At 39.6% G+C, this 21,314-nt stretch overlaps 1 protein-coding gene across 1 annotated transcript in view; it reads right to left on the minus strand.

Annotated features, from left to right (window-relative positions):
- Positions 1-18,799: 18,799 nt before the first annotated feature.
- trabd2a (TraB domain containing 2A) overlaps positions 18,800-21,314 on the minus strand; it is a 59,890-nt gene continuing 57,375 nt past the window's right edge. Inside the window, exon 7 of the mRNA XM_029444805.1 lies at positions 18,800-20,371. Coding sequence (XP_029300665.1) covers positions 20,167-20,371 — 205 coding nt within the window. The 3' untranslated portion in view covers positions 18,800-20,166. The remainder of the gene's footprint in view (positions 20,372-21,314) is intronic.

Raw genomic sequence — 21,314 nt, forward strand, 5'->3', positions numbered from 1 at the left:
GTCATTTGGTTTGTAGATATTTGTCTAATTGCACAATTGTTTGAATTAGTTTTACCATCTAAGAACAACAACAAATGAGGTAACCCTGTCTTTTTGCTAATTTTACATAGTCTGATGATCCTGTGGGTTTTCAGCCTTTTTTTATTGTGCACAAATGGAGCATTTTCCTTGAGCACTGGTTTGTTTCTAAGGAAATCTACAAAAAAATTGAATAAAGCTGCCACTTTTGATGTGCTGTGTGCACTGGATTTATTGAAAACTTAACCGGGTGCCTACACAATGCACATAGGGAAAGAGGTGGGTGGGTCAACAGCAGCCCAGAAGTACATATTTACAGTGGACTCCATGACAGATTAATCCACTCGTGGCTCATTTCTGACTGATTTATTTTCATATGAAACCTTAAACCTTATCACAACCTTTGAAGTTGTCCAGATTCCTACTTACAGTGACGAAAACAAAATATGAACTAAGTTTATTATTGAGTAAAATGAGTCTTGGGACGATCGAAAGCGGATAAGAATCTGAAGGGAAGTAAACACGGATTCAATCAACATCACCAAACAACATCAATTACAGTGATTGTTACAAAATAAATGTCAGCTTTCGCCCAAAGCTTTCAGAAAACAATACTTCTGTGTCAAACCGCCATCTAGTGTTCAAATATCTCAACTGGTAAACAGTCTTTGTTGAGAGCTTTTTCCTTTGACTTCTTCTCTGTCATGGATAACTGTAGGCTTCTATCTTCCAAGTCATCATCAATTCTGGAGAGAAGTGGCCATACCTTTTTCATGTATCCGCTCTGACATGCACTACCATATCTCCTATTCTGGTGTCAGTCTTCTTCATCCCTCTCCGGCGCTTTCACGGCTGTGATCAGTGATGCTTCCAGGAGTCGATGAGGTTCATCTGCTCCAGCTTTTCCCTGTCAGTGTCAGTTATCTGAGCCTCACTCCTGAATACCAGAGGAGCCCTGAGCTGCAGCAAGCTGCTCAATCATCTGTCTCGCCCTGCAAGCAAAACCAGCTCTAATAAAGGATCAATCCAGTCATGTGGGTAAGCCTGGATATGCAGCAAATTATTAAATTATTAAAAATTACTCCTTTTGATTGATTGGATTATCGTTGGCTCTTTTTTTGAAGTTATAAGCTGAACATGAGCTGAATATTACATAGTTGATACAGAGTTGCTTTTCTAATGAGATTTTCAGGTCAAAGCAGCCCCAGACGTGTTATTCCCCATCCTCAGTCTGTCGAGGAGAGGGCTCACATAATTCATCCATTGTCAAGTGAACAGAAAATAAAGCTTTATCCATAAATCCATTACATGAGTCTCTCATTTTGTGCACTTCAAACCTTTTTTGATGGTGTAAATGATGTACTGCTAATACAATTAGTTTCCCATAATAGAACATTAACCTTGTAAGTCTTGTCATTATACAACCAATGAATTCCTCTGGAGTTGGCAGAAAAATATCTCTTTCTTTGTATAAATATATTTGATTTCTGGCTAGGATCTTCACATGAAATAATACTTTCATAGTTTTCAGCAGCCTTGGAAGGCAAACCGGTCTGAGAGAGGTCACGTTTCTCTGTTTCACTATTTGCGATTCTCCTCTGGGTTTGTGTTGGCACTTTTTTGTCAGTTGGGACTTTTAAATTGCCACGCATGCATTTAGATGAAAATTTCCCTCAACATGATAGTTGGATTTCCATGAAAACATGATGAGATCTATTCATGGTAAGCCCGGGCAGACAAAAGAGCTGTACTTGGAGTGTGTCCCTTTCCTGTCCTTCTAAAAACCAAGTTTAAAGCGTAGAGAAACAATGTTCTTTTGTTTCGAATGAACGCGTGACTCGGCAATGCAAGATGCAATCATTACCTATTTACATGGAGAGGTAAAGGCAGCTTATTAAAAGTGGTAACAAAACAGTGGCACCTTGGTTCGATGAGAGCCCGAACACTCATTGTAACAGAGAAGCTTTTAGTTGAAATCAGTGTGAATAACTGAGGCGGGAGAGTGGTTGAGGAGGACTGCAAAAACATGCATTTATAAATCTCAAAAGTTACTTCAATTATGGCACTCTTCAGTCGCATATGGTCGACTTTTGAGACCTGAAACACACTTCAGCATGTAGCTTCTCGCATTCATCTCACACACATTCACAACAATATAAAATGAGTAGTAAAAAGCAGGGCATTTTAATTAAATGTCTGCCTAACTTGCACTGAAAGCACTAGGAGAGAAAAGGAAGCAGAAATGAAAGGAAAAGTGCTGTCACAACAGGCCATTGTTGGACACGACGGGTAAACATCAAGTATATTGATGTGTTCTCAAGCACTTTTCTGGAGGCTCAGGCCAATGCATTATTTTGCTGGTCTTTTCGTTTATACACGTTCAAAATAGGAATTTAGAGATCTTGTTAACATACCTTATCCAGCAGAAGGTAAGTTATGTAATGCTCAACACAGAAAACTAATTTACTGACTTGGTAAAGCTTTGTAAATGTATCCCATTCTATAAGACTTTTCAAGAGGAAGCCCCTATATTTGCAGGTGTTTCGGTGATGGGGAGTTTCATTTCAGAGAATTTTACACTACATTTTTTTACAGCCTCCGACTTGAAATGGATCTAAGCAGGGCTGAGGAGCCGGTCCCGGGTGCTTTGTATTCAATAATGTTATCTCCAGTTGTTCGGAAAAGAACTTGAGGTGAGGAGACAGGGAACCTGGAGAGGCTTCACACTAACATTTGAGAGGTGGAAAGTATGTTTAGGAATTTTCAGAGGGGGCACTGCCATCCGACACAGCCTGAAGGTAAGAGCTGAGAAGTCTCGAGAAAGATTAGACGCTGAGATTTTGATACTTGTGCAATCCGAGTCACAAAAGCATGCAGTTAACTGGAGTAACGGACAATTTAATAAACAGTGTTGTGTTCAGATGAAGGACTATAAACTCTGGAAAACATTAACTTGAGATAAGGCACTTTGTTTAATGTATCCCATCAAATTGTAATACTTGGTGAAATGTAGCGTGCTTAATGATATATATTTACGATATATCATTTTATATATATATATATTTATATATAATGGTATTTTTACAAGAAGTCGAAAGCCTGTCTGGAATTTGAATGAATGCACTTTATCCAAACGATTATTCTAATTATTTGAGTATGTTTTAGTTTTTTTATTTCATTATAGTGAGTTGGTGGTTTTTCCAAAACTGTCATCTACACAGTGTTCAACAGAAAATAATGGTTTTCCCAAACAATACATTTCAATGTATTTGCAGAAATTGGCTGAAAAAATGATGAATGAAACTGATACATTTTCCGTGCTGTCTGCTCAGCAATTTGGGGATCACAAAAATGTTTTACTTTTACTGTCGTACAACATTTACCCCGACGTTTATCATGTCAGTTTACGAGATATATAACATGCCGACAGATGGCTGCTGCACAATGATGTTAGCTGAGCTCCACAAGTTATATTAGTGTGTGCACATGCATAAAACCTCAGTGGGATACGTGCTGGATGCAAAAAAATAAATAATCTATGAAATTCCAATACATAGAGTACACTGGAATCACTGCTTTGGTTTTATTTTATTTCATTATTGATGTTTTAACCAACTACAGGCAAATACCCATGCAAACAAAATGAGGGATATACACAGTATTTTTATATATATATATATATATATATATATATATATATATACTGTATATAGTAGTAAAATGACCATTGACCACATAATCATCTAATCCCATTCATATTTAGCAAGATATCTTTGTTACAAGGAAAGTTCAAAACGATAATATGAATATACATACAATACAATATATCTAGTGTATTGCACACACTTCCAATCAATAGTTTTGCAAAATATACATTATCACTCATTTAATTTAATTAATCCACTGGGTTAACAAGACACTAGGGGACAAGTCTTCAAAATGCAAAATTATGAATATTTATAACTATCAAAATCTGTTATATATTAATAGACCAAGTGTATTATCACACATATTCTTTATATACAGATGATTTTTCACACCTTGAGTATATCCTAGGGGGAATCAGAATTTTTTTTTTTTTATATATATAATACACATATAATATACCTTGGCTAGGATTAGTTAGGATTATATGTGTCAGAGGCACTAGAAATGTATATGGAATAATAACAGGATATGTCAAGAAGGGCTTAATATTAAAATCCTCATTTAAACCACAAGGGGACGAGGTGCGGGAGCTTCTCATTGTAATCACGCGCTGTAGGCGGCGTATTAACCTTTTCAATACCCGGATATTTCAAAGTGCATACAATAACCTGCCAATTTCACAGCTGTAGAAATGAAAGAAAATGTTCCAATGAGATGTGATGAATGTATGATCCTCTCCTGCCCCACACACAGGAGGAGGGGGTAGTATCAGACCTTTTCTTTTCTTCACTGCTCTAAAGATGCTGATCAATCCCTGATGTTAATAATCCCTTCCACAATTCTTCAAGTTTAAGGACTAGGTATGTGTCTTATGTCTAATTAAAAGTCTTAATTGAACAGTAATGGTAAAAAAGGGAAAAACGGATCACCCTATTGTATTTTTTTTGTTGTTGGTCCTTTTCTGGAGTTTTAAGCAAAAGGCAGCTGCTCTGCAGAGATCAAAAAAGGTCACTAATGGAAGAGTGCAGGTGTGAATTGGAAAAGAGTTAGTTATGTCAGCTTAGACACTATTAGGATGAGCAAGTCCTCAATCCCTGCCCGTGCTTCAGGGCCGTATATATCCCCTAGGTAAATGAGGTATTCCATGTATGGAAACCTATATTCACTCTCCAATACACTCCTGCCAGGGATAACATCACTCCCCATTTCTTATAATGGCATTTTAATAGATAGTAATTTAAAAAAACAGGACTGCAGATTCAGTTTCAGTGCAATTCCCTTTGCCTATAGTATGCAGCGTGTTTATCTGAATCCACCTGGAAACAGGGATAATATGGAAGTATTTACGCTACAGTTGTGTGAACATTTCTCCTCCTCATCAATTCCACTCAGGGCACCAAAGAAGGCACTGTGCATAATATAAAGAATGTGTGGGGCTTACAGTCAGTATGTGTAGTCTTCATGTATAAAAAACTATTTGGTCTTATGAGTTCTAAATCAAAAATAAGCCTATTTGCTGAAGGCCTCAATTTGTTAGGATAAATCTAGTCCCCCAGTCCAGCCATTTCCTTGAAATCTGTACGTGATTACTCACCCTCTAAAGGACTACACTCAATACTAAAATGTATGTTAGCTCATATGAAATGTCTTCCACGACCTCTTAAACGAAAGATGAACATGTAATGCTTTCTCTGGAGAAATTCAATACAGAAGCAGAAAATAGCTACAGGTAAAACATAAATAAAACAAACACACACCTAAGATAAGTCAAACGAATATAAAACACACTTCTATCTGCGCTGGTTCCATTCAAAGCTGTATTGATGACTTTGCTGGCAAGGCAAACAAATTGATTGAGAATTCAGAATCACTACATAAAAAGGTTTCATTGTATATAGTCCCATATGGTGGCCCGGGTTCAACTCCTGGTATGGGAAAATATATATTAAATTTATGTAAAGAAGTCATAGTAAAATATGTTGAAAAAGGTAATGGTATAGTATGCCATAGAAAAGTGTCATAAAAAAGTCATAGTAAAGAAATTCATTTGAAAAATCATATTATGTTATGAAAAAAATCATAGACATAGTATGTCATAACACAATGGCTTAAAAGGTTGTTGTCGAAAAAAATGTATTGTGTAGTAAATCATTAAAAATAGGTAAATATATTTGGGTCGACCAAGCTGTGCACATGAAAAAAAATCATGCCTTTTATTTTAAGAAAGTGTATATGTATGTATGGAATGTCAAAAAAAGTCATAGTGTAGTATTTTGAAAAAATGTACGGTATGTGGATAAGAAGTCGTAGCATAGTATGCCATAAAAAAATGTCCTAATATATTATGTCATAAAAAAGTCATAGTGTGTCGGACAATGGTCATTCATAATAATGGAAATGAAAAAAAAGTCAAAGTATAGTTCATATTATCTCATGTAGTCCCATATGGTCTAGCGTTTAGGATTCCTGGTTTTCACCCAGGTGGGCCGGATTCCCTGTATGGGAATAGATATATTAAGATGTTGTTAAATAAATAATGTAGTATATAAAAAAAGTAATTTTCCCTGTCATAAAAATGTCATACCTATCATGTGTCATAAAAAGATTTCATAGTATAATATTCCATAAAAGATTTCATAATATATAATTTTGTAAAAAGGAAATATCAAGTATGACATATGTATTTCATAAAAAAATCATTGTATAGCATGCCATAAATCCATTTAAAAAAGTTATATTATAGTAGGCCTATGCCATAAAAGAAATCCTAGTAAACTTTACAAGTACATGCGATGAATTAGTGGCATGAAAGCTATGAATAGCCACATCTGTGCGTAGCAGTCTCACCTAATGACAGCGGTTCTGGTGCGGTTGGAGAACCTCCACGAGTCACAGTCAGTGGAATTGTTTGCTGTTCTTCTCATTAACAGGTCTATGGCACAACTATAGATATGCAGTCAGTCATTGTGTCAGTGAGCTTGTTAATGGTTTCATTTTCAGATGAGGTCAAATCTTGCAGGATTCAATAAACAAACTACACATAATCCCAGTGCTATTGCATTGATAGCAGCACACTTGATGCAGAAATATGCAGTGCACAGTAGGGCCAAACAGCATGCATAATATATATAAAATGAATAATGCATGTACAGAGGGTCATAGATGTGTCTCCAGTTTGCAGTTTCTAGTTTTATAGACCCTAAAGGCCACATAATCTGTTGAATATCACGCTGGTGTATCTAGTTATTTGTCTCGGTAATAAGGGCTGATTTTCCCTGAGCCATCAGCTGGCATAAATCCACCTACTAGTTACTAAAATAGATGCGTCCAGAGTGAGCGCTTATTAACTACTGTATAAGCAAACCTGCTAAACTATACTTGCTTTCTTTACCATGCAGACATGGCTTTACATGGCCTGAAATACATCTACAATATGTGGGATAATAGGTAGGATTCATACTATCAATTGTGTTATATGTTTATAAATGTGTAAACTCATTTTGTGTATATGAGACAAGTTACTCAAGTCTCTTTCTAAGAAGTTGTACACTCGGGTGTTTCAAACTGACCTTTAACTGTAAAAAAAAAAGTTCACTAGAGTTCAGCAAAGCAGTCTGTCTGTTTGAATGGCAGGCACGTAGGGAAGAAAGCCAATGTAGTGTTGCTGACACCCTTTGTCCATCACTCAAACTCAAAATTCCAGTTGATACCCTCTGGTTGTTTTTAACAACAATCACTTTTGTCTCTGTGCTACAGGATAACTCTTCTCAGTTCCGAGGAGTTTTGACCTCTTGGTGTCGACTTTTTCCTTCCAAGTCAGTGAATCTATTGTTAACTCTCAACTAGTGATGGCGAGATGAAGCTTCATGAAGCATTGAAGCTTTCCATCCAATTGGTTTGCACATGTGCCGAAGCTTCATGGTGCTTCATTTGCTCTACTGTACCATCAAGTAGACAATAAATGTAAACCCGCAAACCTGTTCCTGAATCAGTCACGTGGTACGGCAGGTTCGCGAGGCTTCGAACGGCTTCACAAAAATCTTCCACGATTACTCGACACACGCTTCGAAGCCTCGACACGAAAGGACACATCACTACTCTCAACTAGTGACAGATTCGCGGGTTTGGCGTGCGATTCTAAATATACGGGGGAGCGAACCGCAATTGTGCCCCCTCATAATCAACACTTTATATAACCGCGAATTTGTGGGTTGTTGTTGTCGTAGTATGCATTGTTGCTGTTGAGTTGTTGGTATTGCGTTGTATTGGATCATTATGGAGCCAGCCAACTAGAGAAACAATTGTTATGCACGCCAGCATCATCTGTTCCTTGTGAGCAAGTAAAGATACCAAATCTAAATCTGTTAAAAAGATAATGTACATCCAACGTGAACATTACACATCCCTGGTAGAGCAGGCGACCCACATTCAAATGCTTGCCGTAGCGGCTCGGGTTTCGAAACAGACCTGCTGCTATTTGCTGCATGTCATTCCCCTTCTCTCTGTCCAATCTTAAACTGTACTATCATTTAAGGCGTAAAAAGCCCACATTTTTTTCCAGGTACTCTCTTCTCAATAACACATAAGAACATCAATCTTTATTTTTAAATAGAACATTATATTCAGTCTTATATGTGTGCGTCAAAGATACTTCATCCACTGCAGCCTTGCAGTTTGCCGGTTTTACATTTATTGTCCACTTGATGGCGCAGTAGAGCAAATGAAGCACCATGAAGCTTCGGCACATCCATCCATCCATCCATCGTCTACCGCTTATCCGGGATCGGGTCGCGGGGGCAGCAGCTCCAGTAAGGAACCCTAATCTTCCCTTCTCCGGGCCACATCCTCCAGCTCCGACTGGGGGATCCTGAGGCGTTCCCAGGCCAGTGAGGAGATATAATCTCTCCACCGAGTCCTGGGTTTTCCCCAGGGTCTCCTCCCAGCTGGACGTGCCTGGAACAGCTCCCTAGGGAGACGCCCAAGTGGCATCCTTACTAGATGCCCGAACCACCTCAACTGGCTCCTTTCAACGTAAAGGAGCAGCGGCTCTACTCCGAGTCTCTCACAGATGGCTGAGCTTCTCACCCTATCTCTAAGGGAGACACCAGCCACCCGTCTGAGAAAACCCATTTCGGCCGCTTGTACCCGTGATCTCGTTCTTTCGGTCATGACCCAGCCTTCATGACCATAGGTGAAGGGTAGGAATGAAGATCGACTAGTATATTGAGAGCTTTGCCTTCTGGCTCAGCTCTCTTTTCGTCACAACGGTGCAGTAAAGTGACTGTAATACCGCCCCCGCTGCTCCGATTCTCCGGCCAATCTCTCGCTCCATTGTCCCCTCACTCGCGAACAAGACCCCGAGGTACTTGAACTCCTTCACTTAGGGTAATGGCTCATTCCCTACCCGGAGTAGGCAATCCACCGGTTTCCTGCTGAGAGCCATGGCCTCAGATTTGGAGGTGCTGATCCTCATCCCAACCGCTGCACACTCGGCTGTGAACCGATCCAGTGACTGTTGAAGGTCACAGACTGATGATGCCATAAGGACCACATCATCTGCAAAGAGCAGCGATGAGATCCTCAGGTCGCCGAACTGCAACCCCTCTCCTCCACGACTACGCCTCGATATCCTATCCATGAAAATCACGAACAGGATTGGTGATAAAGCGCAGCCCTGGCGGAGGCCAACATTCACGGGAAACGAGTCCGACTTACTGCTGAGTATCCGGACACAACTCTCGCTTTGGGCGTACAGGGATTGGATGGCCCTCAAAAGTGACCCCCTCACCCCATACTCCCGCAGCACCTCCCACAGCATCACCCAGGGGACCCGGTCATACGCCTTCTCCAGATCCACCTCCTAGGCACTGTCCCAGACTTCCACGCAATGTTGACGAGGTGTGTCAACCAAGACAGCCCCTCAACACCCAAAGCCTTCAGCATTTCTGGACGGATCTCATCAACCCCTGCGGCTTTGGCACTGTTGAGTTGTTTGACTACCTCAGTGACTTCCATCAGGGAAATTGACGATGATCCCCCATCAGCCCCCCTCTGCCTCAACCATAGAGGGCGTGTTAGTCGGATTCAGGAGTTCCTCAAAGTGCTCCTTCCAGCGGCCGATAACCTTCTCAGTTGAAGTCAGCAGGGTCCCACCCTTGCTGTACACAGCTTGGATGGTTCCTCGCTTCCCCCTCCTAAGGTGCCAGGATGGTTTTCCAGAAGCACCTTGGTGCCGACCGAAAGTCCTTCTCCATAGCTTCTCCGAACTTCTCCCACACGCGCCGCTTTGCCTCTGACACGGCAGAAGCTGCCGCCCTTCTAGTCCTTCGATACCCTGCAACTGTTTCCGGAGTCCTCCCGGATAACATAACCCGGAAGGACTCCTTCTTCAGTCGGACGGCTTCCCTGACCAGGCACCTAAGACCTTGAGACCACAGCTCATCACCACAGCTTCAGCAATAGAGGTTTTGAACATCGCCCACTCAGGTTCAATGCCCCCAACCTCCACAGGGATGGCTGAAAAGCTCCGCCGGAGGTGTGAGTTAAAGATCCCCAGGACAGGGGCTTCCTCCAGACGTTCCCAGTTCACCCGCACTACCCGTTTGGGTTTACCAGGTCTGTCCAGAGTCTTCCCCCACCCCTTGATCCAACTCACCACCAGATGGTGATCAGTCGACAGCTCCGCCCCTCTCTTCACCCGAGTGTCCAAAACATGAGGCCTCAGATCAGATGATACGATTACGAAATCGATCATTGACCTTTGGCCTAGGGTGCTCTGGTACCACGTGCACTTATGAGCACCCTTATGTTCGAACATGGTGTTTGTTATGGCCATTCCATGACTAGCACAGAAGTCCAACAACAAACGACCGTTCGGGTTTAGATCAGGGAGGCCCTTCCTCCCAATCACGCCTCTCCAGGTGTCTCCATCGTTTCCCACGTGTGCGTTGAAGTCTCCCAGCAAGACTACGGAGTCCCCTACTGGAGCCCCCTGCAGGGCTCCATTCAGGGTCTCCAAGAAGCGGTTTGGGGCATAGGCACAAACAACAGTCAGAGTTTTGCCCCCCATAACCCGAAGGCGTAGGGAGGCAACCCTCTCGTCCACCGGGATAAACTCCAACGTAGCGGCGCTCAGCCGGGGGCTAGTGAGTATCCCCACCCCGGCCCGACACCTCACACCTTGGGCAACTCCGGAGAAGAATAGAGTCCAACCCCTATCCAGGAGTACGGTTCCAGAGCCAAGACTGTGCGTGGAGGTAAGCCCCACCAGATCCAACTGGTAGCGATCCACCTCCCGCACTAGTTCCGGCTCCTTCCCCCACAGAGAGGTGACGTTCCACGTCCCCAGAGCCAGCCTCTGCTGCCCGGGTCTGGTCCGTCGAGGTCCCTGACCATCACTGCCACCCGTGTGACAGCGCACCCGACCCCAGCGGTTTTTCCCATGAGTGGTGGGCCCACAGGATGGATGGATGGGAGGCACCACGTAGCTTCTTCGGGCTGACCAATTGGATGGAAAGCTTCAATGCTTCATGAAGCTTCATCTCGCCATCACTACTCTCAACTGTTCTTAGTCAGATCCTAGCCTTTATCTGGTAATACTGCTTACAGTGTTTTAATACATTCAATGTGCAATAAACTATTTTTATATACACACTCTTTCAAGTGATATTCTTTTTTATTTTCATCATCATATTTTTTTTATATAACATTTGCTGTAAAACTATTAGCCACTCAATATAGAAGAAACTCATCGCAAAATGAACAATTTAATGGGGTGTGAATACAAGATAACTTTAGATTTAGCACTACAATAACAAGGCTTTGCGGGTTTCCAAATTTACTGACCAATTTAATGTAATAATTCTGTCACCATTATTCTTCAATATGTAGGAAGTCTTAGTCCTAATACTCAATAATATCATTATGATTTTATATTAATTCTAATTACTTTCATAGTTTCATTTGGTCAAAAAATATATTTTCTCTCTTCCTCCATCTCTCCACTGGTCATGATGTAATCTGAACTCAGGTGTGGTCCTGGCTGTCCAGGATTTGTTCAAATGTGTGCTCCACAGCTGTCAAAAGATGTACAACAAATCTCAGACATGAGACCTGTCATTAGGACTGTATCCTGAGGTTATGACTTGTTACCTAACTCAGGATGTGGAGGGAGCGAAATCCATATGTGCTGAGAAAGCTGATGGAGAGGTGTCAATCAACTGGAATACAGTTCCTCAGATAACAGCCAGAGGGCAGCATTGCACTTAATTTTAATTCAGAGTGATTAACATAAAGCTCCGAAGAGATGTTAGCTTTAATCAGTCCCTTTCTAATTTATTTGGCACATCATTATGATTGGTATAATTTGCAATTTTCGTTTGTGAGTGGAAAAAAAACGTCTTCATCATTAAACTGACTTTACAGATTATACTATAATATTACTGATTAACATACAAAATCTCATACAGCTATTACCATATTTTTCATTAAACATATTTTGGCCTGTATTTTGTCATCAGTAGTGAGGCTGTTTATACTGTATATTGTAATCTCAGGCCAGAAGAAAAGCATTCATTTTAAAGTTACTCATTGAGTCATTTTCACTATATTTCTACATTGAAATGTTCATATTTAAATACCCAGTTTTAGAGTCTAATTCAACATTAGTGACACACTGATGCATTTTTGTTGTGCTGAACTGTTTGTGGAGTTGCAATGTAACTATTTGAAGAGCCATAATTCCAATAACAATATTTAACTAGCATTAGCCATCATAAGCTACTGATCATACTAGACTATGTAAGGATGTCTCCACCCACAACTGCCACACTTTGTAGAATATGTAATATAATGCAAAGCAGTTAAATTTACTATTAACATGCATCCCAAAATATGAGTGAGTGAGTACTGTATGACTTAAAGAGACACAGGTATGGTGAGAGGAAAGTGGCTAACTCCACTCATTGTAGTCAGCATGACCTTTTAGCTCCAGCTCTCTCCTCCCAGTGACTGCGAGACCCTTAGCACACATTCCTGAAGCTGAATCTGAGAACCTCTGAGGGGGGTAACTTTTAGGTGAGTTGGATATGAACCATATCGACTCAGAACCTGTATGGGTCCAGTTGGACTGTGTTAACATTTAGGCTACGTGTGTGTTAGCCTATAACGTGTACAATGCTGGTATGACGTGAGAGTGTGTGTGTGTGCGTGTGTGTGTGTGTGTGTGTGTGCGTTTGTGTGCGCGTGTGTGTGTGTGTGTGTGTGTTCTGACTCCAAGTTCGAGCTCCCAGTGTGGGCTTCCTTCTATCAATAACACACCCCAAAAAATGTTTTCCCGTGAATGGGATCCATTGACCCTGGCTGTAACTGAGTGACACCCTGTGGTGTAGCGCCAGCTCTCAAATGGTTCATTTGTTTATAAGCTGACAATCACAGGCAGACCAACCCTGAGAGGCACTGACAGACATAAACAATGTTTTGCTCTAAAACTCCTACTGAACAGAAAATGTGATTTTAAATGTACAAGGATTACATAGCCGCTTTGATAATTCATTTGAGACTGCGTTATCTTAGATTTTGCTATGGGAAAATATGTGTTTCATAATGTAACTTGAAAAATTATTCATATTCAGATTAGCTGCGATTACAAAGCATCTAACATCTGTGGTAACATTAAGAAAGAACACAGCAGCATGACACACCAACAGCCTTTTTGAACTTCACTTCCTTACTAAACAAAAGTATTATTATTAGCTTGTCATAATGCAAGCTTGACTTTTGCATGATACAGACTTTACCACTCTCGTCCGAATAGAAAACGTACTAATAATCATAAATATTGCAGGAGTTGGTGAAAAATATTTATTTTCAAGTAACATAGCCAACTCTTTTTCCAGAAAAATATTTAGGAAAGGTTTTTCACATCCTTGTAAAAATAAACCGTTTTTAAAGTAGACTTTTTGACTTGTCATTGTAGGAAAAGCACAGGTGTTACTAATAACACTAACGATGGCTCTGTTCTATCCAGGTGTCCCAATAAGCCGTTTCTATGGGACAGTGTGCCAGCATGCATTGCACAATAGGACCCTGAAACTGAAGCAACAAAATGGAATTCAGCCATCATTCACTTTATTATTTACACCTGTGCTTTTCCTACTGCGATATGTCAAAACATCTGCTGTGAAAGAGACCTGTTAATTAGATTAGGCCTCTTTTTATATGAGTGTTTACTGTACACAAAATGACTCAGATACAAGAGACACAAATGCAGTTTAGTATAATATCATTTTCTGGGGAACTATGTGTTGTCATTATTTGTCTATTTGGTTATTTATCCATCTGCTCTTCAGAATGAGGAGTTGGTATGTAAATGAGCAATAAAGTGATTCCTAGTCCTTGGCCTTCATTGCTGCAAATATGGTAAAAACTAATAATAATTCCAAGTGTAATACTTCATGGAAAAGTACAAATCACAGCGGGAGACAAAGGAGGAGAAGCAGATGATCAGACTTCTGCAATCAACAGAATCAAGGCCCTGAATATTTCCAATATCAGCATCTTCCATTGTCCTTACAACTGCTTTGGATTCACTGAGACTAATGGGTTCCTTAAGTTTTGAGTTTTTCTGTGAGCAGTTTCACACAGAGGAGGCAAGCGTTTTGAAAACTTTTCAATCCGCCAAGCCTTTGGGAAACCCAGCAGATGTAGCATTCACATTTAAAGGTAATGGTGTCTAAAACTCCATTCCTCAGGGGCCAGTATAAGGCAGAAAAGTAATTACTTCTAGTTGGGGGCTGGAGAAAACCATCTGTGGAAATATGTACTTTTAAGTATTTCCATAAAACTGCCTCCTTATTGAAATGAAATCAGTTTAAATTCAAGTGTATAAGTATCTATATCTTACTTGGATTTGTATTTGACTTTAGCGAAATTGGTAGTATGCATATTATCAACATTTTTTTATAATCAATTAATTGTGAGGATTTGCTTATCTTCTCTGTTTCATATTATTGCAAGTATTATTGGAATTTTGTGTTGGCTGGACAAAAGCAATGTAGTTTAAAGATGTCTCTAGGAATTTTTTATTGACTCTTTCACTGTTGAGAGTGAGAAAGGCAGTTAGAAACTGTACGAAAGATAGAATAAGAGACAGAGTGGTGACAAAACATACATTATTTATAATTCTTCTTCTCCACTGTGTTAAAATAGACAATCCAAGAAAAGTGTTTTTTAATAGAGAGAAATTCAGATTTTTTTACTTACAAGCTCACATTGGTGAAAGCTTTAACATTAAATATAACCCCAAGGAGATTTACTATATAAATACACAGAGGACTCAACAGAGCACTTATTACCATGGGTCTCAGTCAACAAGCTGCTATGACTCTTAGACTGATGCAGTAATAATAGTCACAGTGAGACCTCCTCTACACACATGGGCTTATTTGTGCAAGACTTTGAGGGATCGATAAACAATAACACGCTGGGCTTGTTTTAACAATGGGAGAGTGATTTGACCTCGTGGCTAAAAATGTACAGAGGAACTGGCTGTAGATATGGCTGGACCAAAGCATGGAACAATGTTTCAATGGATTTGTAATAATGGGTGAAATTAGTATCCATATCCTCGCGATAAAAACGAGAAATGTACTGATTAATCTAGATCAATGGTCATGAAGTGAACAGATTTATAGAAAGTATTTCTATTTTCTGAAATACGTATTTTCCTACATTAATTTTTAAAATGGTAAATCATCAAAGGGAACTACATTCATTCTACAGTCCACGAGTCTTTCATTAAATGCAGTTCGGCATCGTAAGGTGTGATATTCAGATTTTCCACAAGGGACCTCACCTGATATTTTTAATGAGGTCTTTAGCTATACCAAACGCCAATAAATAGCGGACAATTCCAGTTTTTCCAGGACATAAACTAACTACGATTTTCAATGGCATGTCTTTATTTTTACCTAGTTTTGAGCTCCACAGGAAACAGACGTCTGCATGGACATCTGCTTTCAATTCCTACAGGTTTACTTTGTCCAATCTGGCAACCCCACCTCAAATCTAGTGTGGTGTGTTTTCACAAGACCCATTTTCTTATTTGATTGTATTTTAAGGAGTAGATGTCTGTCAAGAGCATAGTTATTTCATATGAATGTGATGAATGAGGGGATAATGATCCTTAAAACGGTTCTGTGTTATGTGCTGGAACAGATTTGAATGTCTAATCTAAGACAATTTATATAGATAATTACAATGTTGTGCGTAAGCATGTTTTCATGTGCATGTAATGCAAAGGGGATCCAATTGATTCTGGTGGTTGAAATACAATCCTCCAGCTAATTTATGTCAATCATGTTTGCAGGCAATGGACTCTTGGGTTAAAGTCTGGCATCAGACTCACCTGTTATCAACATACAGGCGTTACAAGCTTAAATTACACGTGGAACACAGTTAGGATAGGGGAAGGTTAAAGACCGCCACAAGAAAAGATAATATACACTCAAATTAGAGTCAAAGTAACTGATCAGAGGTTAACCTTGTGTCCTGATCTTGGTTGCATGCCTTGAAACTGTTTTGTCTTGTCTGCGGTTAGCTCTTATGGTACTAAGTTTGACTTATGGAATTCACACCATTCTTTGTGCAATTTTTCTGATGGTAAATGAGCCGAAACATCAGTCAGTAAAAGCACTCAACAGGAGGCAATTAGAAGAATGACCTGCACCTTTGTTTGTTTATTATTTTATAGAATGACTGAGTGACTTACATGGTCTGTTGTTTTGAAAGTTTTGTGTTACACGGAGCAGAGGAAAGATCTCGTTTAGAGTTACATACCGTTTTTAACATTTTTGTGCAGTTTGCATTGGCTACGTTCAGCTTATGACTTCAGTTCTGAAATCTGGTTCTTCTCTGGACAGTTTCTCTCGAGCACACCATCACACAATGACAGTTACAGATGTACCACATGTTCAGCTGTGCGTTCACACATAGGAGCGAGGGAAAAAAGTCAGAGGTATAATTTGTTGGAGAGACCGAGTACAAATGCTACCTGATTAATCAAAGTGTCAGAGGTAAAGGCCTTAATTATTCATTTAGGGAAAAACCAGATGCTGTTTGTGTTAAATATAATCAGTCTGTGATGGCCTTACCCTTGTGTCAGGTCAACTTTCACCATCAAACTCAATTAGGGATTTTACTTCAAGTCCTTTCACTAAAATAATTGCCAAGACTCTGCAATCAGGAAAAACAATAGAAAAACAAAACAAAATGAAAAACACTTAATGCATTGAGGAATTTAAGCTAGTGTTGTTCAGTTTTCAATGTTTGTAATGCAAGAAATCAATCAAAGCAGACAGAGAAAAAGCTCAGTTACATCTTAGTAAGTACTTGGTGGATTGAATAACTTACCTCTCATAGCTATGACGGCGTATTAGGGCCATTGTAGGTTAAAAAAACCCTCATCAGACCACAGAGGAGTTTTTTCTTGGAATAATATTCACCTCCCCCAGCTCCATATATATTTTTTTTTACCTACCATTACCCTAATATGCTGTCATACATACCTCCCACACCTCATTTATACCCGTAGATCTTGTGTTTCCTGTCTTAACATTGTTCATGCTATACACAGACCTCTCTGACCTCCTCTAGCACACAGCCACTCCTAAATCAAAGCACAAACTAACAAGTCAATTAGCTTACCTTTCCTGTTGATATAACAAATCAATTAACTCTCATTTCCTGTACATCTAAGGAGTCCGTTAGCTCTGGTTTCCTGTTTGTTTCCCGCAGGATCGACATGCGCTGGCAGAGCAGCTGCCTTGTTTGTGTCGGACCACATACTCACATCAAACAGCTTCTAATAGCAGCCTTATCACAGCACATTAACCTCACATAAACATGCCATGAACCCTGGGTCAGGACAGGAGGGCAGCATGTGTGTGTGTGTACGTCCGCATACCAACCCATAAATTTTTCCAGGACAGCCAGAACACACGATCAGTGTCATGCTGTTACCAGACTACTGACTTGTATCAACACTTAGTAATCTGTTCCTTGAGACATATTATATATTTATGTGATTTGTCTATTTAATCTCCAGGATTCAGAGATAAAAGGTATGCCTCAGTATACAAGCAATGAGGAAGTCCAATTCACAGTCGTTCGTCCGCCTGTTACACGGTACTCGGAGATCCACTACCCTTACATACCTAAGAGCAAAGTCCAAACACTTCGATGCATGCAGGATGATGATGGAGGATGATTTGCTGGATGGAGGATGAGGAATATCTTTTTTATGTTCTGTATTCATTTTTGTGTCCAACTGATGAATACAGAGTCAAATATTTACTCTCCTTTCAGCTCTGTTTTGTACATCGTTAAATTGTCGTTTACATTTTTTAAATGACGAAGCCGGGGGAGGAGGGTAGTATTCCAAGAAAAAACATTCAGAGATTAAAAAGGTAAATTTATGAGAAACAAAGTTTGTCTCTCGTAAACTTGTGAGTTGGTGATTTTTTTTCTTGCAAATTTGTGATTTTATCATTTCATAAACAATATTCAAGTTTTTTTCTCCTAAACGTACCCCCCTGCCCAGGTCTGTCATCTTTATTTTTTACCTACAATGGCCCTAATACGCTGACGTAGTTGTGGTCTCCACCAGTTTCTGAAAGAAATGACTGACCCTTTAGCAGCTAAATGCTCCACTATGTTCACCAGCTAGTTGCTAACTCTGTCAGTGTACTCTTTGGTGTTGGGACGGAGTGTACAGTCGGTTTAACAAAGCTTTTATGTTGAAAACAAATGTGTCTGAAAAAAACATTGACGAGGTTGGTGGGAGTGAACCAAAACAAAAAAGCTACGGGATGTAAAAACTAAACAATGAGTTAAAAGATGCTAAAATGCCTTGTAGTGCTTGAGGGAAACTGCAGAATCTGGTGCTAGTTATTTGCGGGTTGATCCTTTTCATATTGCACAGTCTTTTGATCCATTGTTAAGAAATTGATTATAGCCTCTATATGGCAACTAGATATACTTTGGCGACTCCCAGTGGCAGCATCAAAAGAGTGAATGAATTTTCTCAATGATTTGCTTGCGAATCGTGAGCAATAAAATTAGATTTTAATCTAGATAAATATTTTATTGTTGTCATGGTAATACTATTACAATCATCTCATGCCATAAGTGAAATGTGAAAGACCTAAAGCACTAAGCTGTATATGGTTTATCTGCGTAGACAGCTCCATGTATTTAAAACAGAATTATTATTATTATCATCATATGCATTTGAAATCATACTTAAAAACATTTGAAATAACACATTTGGACATTATAGTGACTGCAAAAAAATAAAAATAACATTGGGAATGTTTCATATGGCCTAAAGCAAAAACTATAGAAGTTAAATAAATTAAACAAATCATCTCTATGTGAAGAAAACACACTCGCATAACGTGAATCCTTTCAGCAGACACATAGTGGAAAGGAAGTGATAACACTGATACACAAAGTACAATACAATCATATGTCCCTTCCAAAAATGTAATTTCAGTGAGACACATGACACGGGCTATGGTGGTTAGTTCCTGATTTTCTTTTCAAAAAATATACTGCATATCTATTTATATATTTATATAAACAACGACAAAACCTTTGATAATTTCCTTTTTTTTCATAATTCTAAAATACATCTATAATATTTAGAAACAATATGTACAATTTCCCCCCCACACAAATAGTATGTAGGCTTTTATGCAACATTAAACAAATTCTTCTAAAATGGAAGAATAAATTAAGGTCTGAAGAGGAAAACCTCTGTTTGTAAGGCCAGGGGGTTTAAGAGCTGATAGACTTAGTTTGTCTGACACACGCTCTCTCATTCACACACACGCACACACACGCACACACGCACACAAAAAATTACATATGGTTCCAGTTGTACTTATTGAAGGTATTTGATATTGAGTGTCTCGTGTTCATTCACTGAACAGTTGCTTGAGTGAGATCTCATATTCCCAGAGGTTTGAGTGTTGAATAATGAGCAACACTAAAGGAACTGACATGTTGTGTAATGTCAGTGAGATGTCCGTTAACACTTCATGTTTGTGTAGCTTTCGCTTTTCTTTCCCGTGTACTCACTCCTGCTGTGTGTGTGTGTAAAAAAAACCTGAAACCTTTATGTTCCAAGAAGAAACCCTAATGTTGTATGAACGTACATGCTCATCAAGGCCTCGTGCTCTATTGACATGATTTACCATTCAACACAAACGTTATCTAACCTAACATCCATGGAGTTACTGTTTACCTGACAGCTCGAGCTGACACATTCTTTCTCCATGTATTTGTTTTTTTCTGAGGGTCACCGAGCTCTTTCGCAGCCTCCTCTAGGTCACATGACGCACCATCAGACCTGGCTGAGCCGATACGTGAAACCACCACATGTGAGAGTTTATACTCATGAAGCCTGGCTGTTTTTATAGAGTCCCCACCAGTGCTCTACTAGAGGAGCGCAGTCCACGTCTGTGGGATCACTGTGAGCAATGTGCAGAGGAAGCCGAGTAAAGATGGTGAGGACGAGGGGGCGGTCGATGCCGAAGATATGTGATGGTAGTTGTAGTGGCTGTGGACTTTGTCAGGCGGCTGCACTGTGATGTAACCATTGATGATGCGAACCAGCGGGGGAGCCGGAGACTGGACCATAGTGCTGAAGAGAGAGGACAAGACAGTAGAAAAAACAAATTAGGTTTAAAAATATATATATTTATTAATCTTTTAAAGACCCCTAGAAATTTTTTTCTAAATCAGCTTCTTACTATGAATGATGGGGTTCTATATGAACAATTGTTTTGTTCAAAGTTAAATTAGTTTTCGGTTTTTTTCACGAGAAATTTCCCAATTTGTGTTTTTGTGTTTTCATTAATGGCTTGAGGTGGGTAATAATGTGATGTCACATACTTCCATGCACCTATCAGGATTTAGCAACATTTAGCAAAAGCAACGATGCTCTATAACTAAAGATGGCGCTTTACAAGCAGCGCCGATGGTATGAAATGATATTCACTTCCTGTCTCCTAAATAGGCTAAAGTATTTATATTAAATTTTTCTAGCATAACATATTTACACAGCTAACAAACATATTTAGCATTATAAAAATCAGTTGGCTCAGGCTTTCGAGAACGTTAGTTGACGTTAGCTTAAACCTTTGACACGTTAACGTTCTGTGTTGCCAGATCTCGCAAGACTTTGATACTGAGACAGACATTTCGGCCTTGAACAATGTTCATTTTCTGAATTTTCTATGTCAGAATGTATGGAACATATAAGGCTTGTGAGAAATGGATACAATATTCACATTGGTGACTATTGGGCGAAAGAATTGGTTATAATCTGTGCTCACGTTCACTTCTCCCGTTGGAGTTAATAGACTAGTCTTCTAAAGAGGTTGGGCAGTGGCAGAAACCCATGTGACACGGATACAGGAAATTGACTCTCAGTGTGCAGTCGCCAGCAAAAGTTGTGGGGTTGTTTGTGAAGTTGTCTGGGAACTGTCAATCAAATGTGACACACACACAATAGCTCAGTTTTTGATTTTGAAACTGATATCTAAGGATGTTTTTCTTAGCTTTAAATTTGATCATTGCTTATT

Source organism: Cottoperca gobio, chromosome 12 (assembly GCF_900634415.1).
Source record: "Cottoperca gobio chromosome 12, fCotGob3.1, whole genome shotgun sequence".
Classification (NCBI taxonomy): Eukaryota; Metazoa; Chordata; class Actinopteri; order Perciformes; family Bovichtidae; genus Cottoperca; species Cottoperca gobio.